This window comes from Orycteropus afer, unplaced genomic scaffold, assembly GCF_000298275.1.
Source record: "Orycteropus afer afer isolate SDZICR_OR568_19922 unplaced genomic scaffold, OryAfe1.0 scaffold00015, whole genome shotgun sequence".
Lineage (NCBI taxonomy): Eukaryota > Metazoa > Chordata > Mammalia > Tubulidentata > Orycteropodidae > Orycteropus > Orycteropus afer.
Window position 1 is genome coordinate 21801699 of NW_006921602.1, and position 8491 is coordinate 21810189.

The window sequence follows — 8491 nt, forward strand, 5'->3', positions numbered from 1 at the left end:
CTTTGATTTTCCATAGAATATGAAATAATCACCTCGGCTTTGGAAGAACTGCCAATTAACTAGCTCTTGCCTAAAGTTTTGCTGGCATGGTGATCTATTAGATTGTTGGGTATTTCTGTGGAGGAGTTGGTTTTGGGGGTTTTCTCTAGTACCTTAACATTACAATTGTAGCTGACATTTAAATTAAATTAAATACTAACGCTTCCTCCCTTTTCCCCCACACGGAAATCTCCACTTTGGGCCTCATTTGACACTAGAGAAGTCATAGGTAGTGGTGGTAGAAACCAATTTCTTTGGGAAAAGGTGAGTTATTTACTAACACTTATAGTTTACGAGAGTATCAAATTCCACATTCCTGCTCAAAATGAGATAGCCATGTTGTTAGTTGTCCTCAATTTGATCCCAATACATGGTAACCTGATGTATGCTGTCAAATGTAGGACTTTCAAGGCTGTGACCTTTGGGAAGTAGGTCAGCAGGACTGTCTTCCAAGGCACCTCCTCTTGGTGGGTTCGAATTACCAACCTTTGGGTTAGTGGTCAAACACTTAACCGTTTGCAACCCCAGGGACTCCTGAGACAGCCATAAAGCTGACCAAATACAACGGAACTTGCTATTTTATTCTGTCCCACATCTCCCATCCTTTTGCCAGTACTCATTGCTTTTAATCTGTTGATGAAATTGAGGAAATTACTCACTGCTGAAGGCAGATTATAAAAACAAAGTTACCATTTCCATTCCTAATCCATTCTTCTAGTGAAAATGCTAGAAGAATGCCCCAAATAATTTGTTTATAGTAACTTCTATCACCTAAATATTAGCTTTGCAAATGACATGAAAGACAGTGTGAATGAATCAGTGGACAAAAAAAGTGGACTCAAGTCAATTACTATTTAGGAAACAACCCCAAGTTACTTCTGTCTTTAAAAAAAAAAAAAAAAAAAAAAGTATATTTAGTCCATGAAGAGGAAGATAAAAAGAACAGTCTTTCAGCAAGTAAAAGCCATCATTAATAGGGACATTTTGGCTCTATCGCATATAACAGCTTTATATTCATAAAAGGTTCTGTATGAGTTCACTGATGTGCTTAAAATGGGGAGGAACCTATATATGAAAGCTGTGCATTATTGGTTCAACTGGCAGCAAGCAGTAACTGTCACAAATGAAGTCTTCAAGACAAAGGATAGTAAATGGCAAACAGACAGAATACTGTTTGACACAGTCTAGTCCTTCCGAGTAGAGGAATGAGGAATATGAGTAGTAGTGAAAGAATTTTTCAATGAGTCATTTCACTACTTTCTTCCATCCAGGAATGATACTCAAGTGAGAGAGTATACATAATGATCCAGAACAGAAGAACCAAGAGCTCTTTGTATATCACATGATGAAGAAAAAAATAATTTGGTATAAAATGACATTAGCTCTTCAAGCTGAATATAACAGAAAAACAAACTACTAGATTCCAAATAATACGCAAACTTTGTAACGACGAGTGCTACCAGAGAATTCTATTCTAAGGGTCTGACCCAGCTTACGATGAATTATGTGATCTCCTTGTACTTTCCTCCCACACCCACACTTACCTGGCTGATGTTTACATATGACCCATAGGGTTGGTAGTTTCACTAAGCCCAGGATGGGTTCCTGGCAGTGTGGTTGGCGGCTCTGCCGATACGGCAGAAACTTTTTCTTCTTCCCTTCTCTTAAGGCAGGCTGCTTTGGGGTTAAGGTTCCTCTCTGAAACAGGGGAGAATAATTTATATCATTACGGTCATAAATTATGACTCAAAGATTCTGTGGTCTTAAGCAAATAAAATTTATGTTAGTTTTTTTTCTTTTCCTGGGGATTATCAATCCCTGTGTAATTTAATTCCCATATTGAAAAAAAAAAAAAAAGACATTACAGACAACAATGGTATGGTTCATATAAAATCTCAGCATTAAATGAGCCTCTGGATTTATACTTCTTTGTGACCATTTTGTGTTTTCTTCTTATAATTTAGTCTTTATGGTTTGATGTAATCTACAACATTTCGGCAAGTGCTGCTATCAGTGTACCAAGTCTTCTCGGTATCCTGCTAAGATGTGGTACAATCAATGATGTGAACACTGACATCCTCTTGGTACCTGAAGAGAGACATCTGTGCTTCCTCCAGAATCTTATCAGTGTAGAAAATGATAAAATAGAGACACTCTCAGCCACTACTTGAGGGAGAGGTGGATACTCTGCTTTTCTACTTCAATATATATGTGGAACAAGATGCTTGAGCTGTTCTTTCCGTTGCTGGAGGTACCATTAAGGGTGCAGCAAAATCTTCCTACTACTTCTTATGTAAGACAGCAAAGCAGAATGGGATATTCATAGGAAATAAAATGAAAGAATGGATCAAAAATCATTTTGGAACTACTACCACTCCTGTTACAGGAGTTCTGGTGGTACAGCAGTTAAAGCATTTGGTTGCTAACCCAAGGGTTGATGATTTGAACCCAACAGCTGGTTCACGGAAGAAAGATGAGGGAGTCTGGTAACAGCCTTGGTAACTCAATGGGGTTGCTATGAGTCGGAACTGATTTGATGAAAGTGAATCTGGTTTTTTATTTGGTTCCTTGGGTTTCCGAGGCAATATCACTATGGAAGTAGATTGCCCAATCTTCCTTACGAGGAGTGGCTGGTGCGTTTGAACTGCTAATCTTCTGGTTAGCAGTCAAATGCCATAGGCACTATGCCACCAGAGCTCCTTTATTTTCTTTAAATTGAAATTTTATGTACAAGATACTCAGCTTCTGGTATAGTTTTTTGTTTCTGATTACAACATAAAATATGGGCTAAAAGTTATTATAAATATTTTTATATACTTATTAAAAAAAGTCCTAGTGAATATAATATAAAGGGATTATTTAAAAATTAATCTATGATAAAATTATATTTTGTAGAAATCACAGTATTTTACACATTAGATTTTCTTGAAATGAGGGCCCAGCCAAATGTAGACAACATCACTCTCTTTTTTTCTTTAGGTGTTCTTCCTTTCAGCCAAGTAAAAATATATTTAAATGCGTGTATTTCAATACACATTTATAGTTCATTTCTAAGATTAAATAAGTAGACAAAGACTTTTATTATCATAAACTTAGCTGACTCTCACTACTATCACTGAAGCACAAATGATGAAAATTATCTCTAGTATTATTTTCAAGCCCCTGCATTCAGGAAAAGGCATGAAGCCTATATAAACATAAGGATTAATGAAGGTAGAAATGCACACTCTTATTAGGAGAACTAACAGGAGAAGATGGCAAGTTCACTGTTACATAAAAATATTAAGAGCTGGTTTCTTAACAAGTAATTGTGTACCTCTGACTAACAAGAGGAGGTTGTTTTTCATTAGGTGTCATTTCCCGTCACTGTGGAGGCAAGTTTCATATAATGACCACAGACTGAGAGGAGAGTCTGAATTAACATATAAAATATAAAGGGATTTGAAAGTATTCCAAAGGAAACAATTTCACAATTCCCCTATAATGAAACATGGTGTTAGCCAACCATGACTGTGTGTCACATCAGGAACTAGGAAGCATGGTCTGAACAGCTGGAAAGGACTACAACCAAAAATTCAGATTCCTAAAGACAGCTCAAAGAACATCCAGGCTGGGAAGCCAGGGGAATGCTACAGATCAAGAAGGCTACAGGAAATGTGAGGAGAGCTCTGATCCAAATAAAGTAAAGGCTACTGATGCTGTTCCTTACCTCCTGGTGTGTGTGAGCAACCCATGCACACTCATGTTAAGCAGCCAGGAAGGTCTGATGTAGAGATACTCTACTGATTGACATTACTTGCAAGGCATGAGGAATGTTTGGTTCCTCTGTCTTACGTATTAGGGGAATTCTCTACCTACTGACTTTTGTTATACAGGACAATCTTTGATTACAACAATAGTCACATTTTATATTATTATGACTAGGTAAATATTTGTTATTATGACTATGTGGACGTATTTGCTAAGTCACGAACTGTATGGTGATTGTTTCCTTGCTCATACAATAAACTGTTTGCTTATCCTAGACTTAATAGTTGCCTTTTTTGTTTTTTTAAATTAGTATTTTACCACCCTTGCCTCCAAATGCTCCAATGTAGCAAATCCCTGTAATATTTTTTCTCAAAAGGTCAACTAAATCATAAACCAAAAAAACCCCAAAAAACTTTATGGAAGTAGATTGCCCCATCTTCCCTCTGCAGAGCAGCTGGTGGGTTTGAACCACCAACCTTATTATTAGCAGTCAAATGCCTTAGGCACCATGCCAGTAGAGCTCCTTCAGCTATATCATAGCATCTATTAATTGATTATTTATTTATTTAAATTTTATTGTGATTTGGGTGAAAGTTTACAGAGCAAATTAATCTTCCATATAGCAGTTCACATACACTTTTGTCTCATGATATTGACTGTAATCTCCCACAGTACAACAGCTCTCCTCCCACTTCTTCCCCATAGCCACCTCTCCCCTTTGTTCTTCCCTCCCATGCACTCCTGTCCTGCCCCCACCCCAGCTGCCTCCTGTGCATACACAGCCCTTTTTTTCTCCCATGAATGATCTCTTCAAGGAGTCTATCTAACGTAAATGTTCAGCTCATATGCCTGTCTTTTGTTTGGCTGGAAGCCACAGGAGTGGGTTCAATTTCAGACCTGAAAGGCAGCTAGGGGTCATAGTCTCAGGGGTTTTACCAGGCTCTATCAGACCAGCAAACCTGGTCCCCCCACCCTTTTTTTTGGTTAATGATTTCAAGTTTTATTCCACATTGTTCTCTCCCTCTATCTAGGATCTCCTACATAGATCCCCCTCCAAGTAGTTGACAGTGGTAGCTGAGTACCATCTAGTTCTTCTGGCCTCAGTCATACAGGCTGAGGACTGCATGGTGTACATTTCCTTGGACTAATTGTTTCCATGAGTTGTTGGTTTTCTTTGATCTGGATGAGAAGAGACCCATCGTTGCATCTAGATGGCCACTTGCAAGCTTTTAAGATCCCAGTTGCTACTTGCCAAAGTAGGATGTGGAACAATGTTTTGTGTAGTATGTTATGCCAATTGAGCTTGATGTCCCCTGCAACTACGGTCCTGAGCCCACAGGTTCAACTACATGCTCCCTCTGGGTAGAAGGCTGTGGCCAAGAAGTGACTACAACCATGTTCCTTGTCAGCCCTACTATATACCTAGAAATTCTGAGAGAACATACATTTGTAGAAATCTTGACTGCTAACCCTATACATGGTCATGGGCACACTGTCCCCTGCACAGACATTCCTAATTGTTCAGCTTGTCCAGCCATCTATCTACCTGTAGATCAATGTTTGCCATCACTGACAACACAGTACTGTATGTGCAAAAGGCTTCATCTTTATTGTTCATACCTCCCATGCACTTCTCTATGTCTTCCTCCTCCTCAATGCCTTCGTGTTGATCACTCACATTTGACACATTGCTCTTCTCTTCACACAAATCAATACTTGTCTCTACCTATCTAGCAGTGTTCCCTTCCCTCCCCTCCCAACCCCGGTAACCAACAAAGAAAATTTCCTTCCATATATAAACCGTTCCTTGACTTTTTACAATAACGGACTAATACAGTATCTGTCCTTCTGTGATTGACTTATTTCACTCATATCCTCCAAGTTCATCCACCTTATGTGGTGTTTTGCAGATTCTGTGTTATTCTTTAGGGTTGCATAGTATTACATTGTGTGTATGTACCATAGTTTGGTTATCCATTCTTCTACCGACAGGCACCTAGGTTGTTTCCATCTTTTGGCTATTGTAAATAGTGCTGTGATGAACATGGGTGTGCATTTGTCTGTTCTTGTCCTGGCTCTTACTTTTTTAGGATTGTTGTGTTGTTGTTATGTGCCATCGAGTCGGACCTGACTCATACCGACCCCTGCTTGGGTTTCTGAGGCAGTATCACTATGGAAGTAGATTGCCCTGTCTTCCTTCCAAGGAGTGGCTGGTGGGTTTGAACCACCAGCCTTCTGGTTAGCAGTCAAGTGCCTTAGCCACTGTATACCTTGCAATGGAATGGCTGGGTCAAATGGTATTCTAATTCCAACTTTTTAAGGAATCACTATACTGCTTTCCGCAGTGGTTGTATCATTTGACAGTCCCACCAGTAGTGTACGAGAGTCCCAATCTCTCCACACCTTCACCAACATTTGTTATTTTCTGTCTTGTTGAACTTTGCTACTAGTGCTGGGGTGAGATGGTATCTCATTGCTGTTTTGACTTGCATCTCTCTAACGGCTAATGATCGTGAACATTTCTTCATGTGTTTGTTGGCCGCCTGAATATCCTCTTTGGTGAAGTGTCTATTCATGTCTTCTACCCATTTTTAATTGGATTATTTGTCTTTTTGTTGTTCAGGTGTTGGAGTTTTCTATAATTTCTAGAGTAAGTCCCTTGTCATAAGTGTCACTGCTGAATATGTTTTCCCAATCTGTAGGTTCTGGTTTGACTCTTTTGGAGAAGTCTTTGGAAACACATACAAATTTAATTTTTAGAAGGTCCCATTCATCTAGATTATTTTCTGCTGTTTGTGCATTTTGGGTTATGCTTGATAGTCTATTTATGCCACATATTTTTTTGTTGTTGCTGCTGTTATGTGCTGTTGAGTTGGACCTGACTCACAGCAACCCCTCCTTGGGTTTCTGAGGCGGCATCACTAAGGAAGTAGATTGCCCAATCTTCCTTGAGGAGTGGCTGGTGGGTTTGAGCCGCCAGCCTTCTGGTTAGCAGTCAAGTGCCTTAGGCACTACACTACCAGGCCCCTAAATTTTTCTCTAGTTTTTCCTTGAGGAACTTTATAGATTTAGGTTTCACACTGAAGTCTTTGATCCGTCTGGAGTTATTTTTTTGTATATGGTGAGAGGTACAGATCTTGTTTCATTTTTCTGCAAACGGATATCCAGTTTTGCCAGCACCATTTGTTAAACAATCTCTTCTCCATTTAATGGATCTCAGCCCTTTCTCAAAGATCAGCTGACCATAGGTTGATGGATCTATTTCTGGGTCCTCAATTCTATTCCACTGGTTTACATGTCTGTCATTGTACAAATACCAGGCTGTTTTGGCTCTTGTGGCTGTAGAGTAGGTTTTGAGATCCAGGAGTGTGAGACCTCCTATTTTCTTCTTCTTCTTCAATAGTGTTTTGCTTATCCAAGGTCTCTTTCCTTTTCATATAAAGTTAGTGATTGGTTTTTCCATATCCTTAAGGAATTTTGATGGGATCTGGATTGGGAGTACACTGAATGTATAGATTGCTTTGGGTAGAACTGACATTTTCGCAATATTCAATCTTTCTATACATGAGCATGGTATGTTCTTCCATTTATGTAGATCTCCTACAGAAAAGTAGTCTTCTGTAGTTTCTTTGTACAAGTCTTTTGTGTCCCTGGTAAGATTTATTCCTCAGTATTTTCATTTTTTTGGTAGCTATTGTAAATGGTATTGATTTCCTTAATTCTTTTTCAGCAATCTCTCTGCTGCTGTTGAGGAATACAAATGATTTTTTTTTTTCTTTTTAATGCATTTTACTGAAATATAATTTAGGTACAGTGAAATACACAAAACTAAAGTGACATGGGTCAATGCTTTTTTTTTTTTTTTGGCAGTGTTCCCACCCCTGGCAACCAACAAAGAAAATTTCCCTCCATATATAAACCTTTCTTTGACCCTCCACAACAACGAATTAATACTGTATTTGTCCTTCTGTGATTGACTTATGTCACTCAGCATAATGTCCTCCAAGTTCATCCATATTATGCGGTGTTTTGCAGACTCTACATTATTCTTTAGTGCTATATAGCATTCCATTATGTACATGTACCACAGTTTGGTCATCCACTCTTCCACTATAAATCTTAGGGAGAAGTCCCTTGCCAGATATATAATTATCGGCAAATATGGATTTGTTATTGTCATTTTTGTTATGTGTTTTTTTGTGGTGCCGATTTCTTTATTCCATATAATTTTCTATGCTGAGCTCGTTTTGTTTATGAATCGTGGTATCACTTCCTCACTGCTATTGTTTTAGTATTTCCTGAATATTTATGCTGGTCCTCTTTTTTGATATGAAGGTTTGTCACTTTTCTTTGAGGTTACCCTGTGATTTATAGTTTTATTCCCAAGTTTAGAACAGTCCATTCTATCTTGTACTTGTCTTGACTTCCCTACCATCTAGAAGTTCTGAAATGACACAGTTTTTTCCCTCTTTTGGTTTGTAGTTGCCCTCATTTGTCAATTGATGTCTCTGCTTCCCTGTTTACAATCTTGTAGGCTTATTTACTTTGGTTTGGATACTTCCATAGCTGGGTAGGTTTCTGGGTTATATCACCATGTGTGTTAATGGTCAGTTGTTTTTGGCTGTTGTTGTTTCTCTGTCTAAAGGGCTCCCTTTAGCATCTCTTGTAAGGTTGGTCTGGTTTTAACAAATTCCCTTAATTT

General features: G+C 38.6%; 1 protein-coding gene across 1 annotated transcript in view; it reads right to left on the reverse strand.

The window, feature by feature from the left end:
• Nucleotides 1-1594: 1594 nt before the first annotated feature.
• Nucleotides 1595-8491, reverse strand: part of TCF12 (transcription factor 12) — a 490015-nt gene continuing 483118 nt past the window's right edge. The window contains exon 19 of the mRNA XM_007958528.2: nt 1595-1737. Coding sequence (XP_007956719.1) covers nt 1595-1737 — 143 coding nt within the window. The remainder of the gene's footprint in view (nt 1738-8491) is intronic.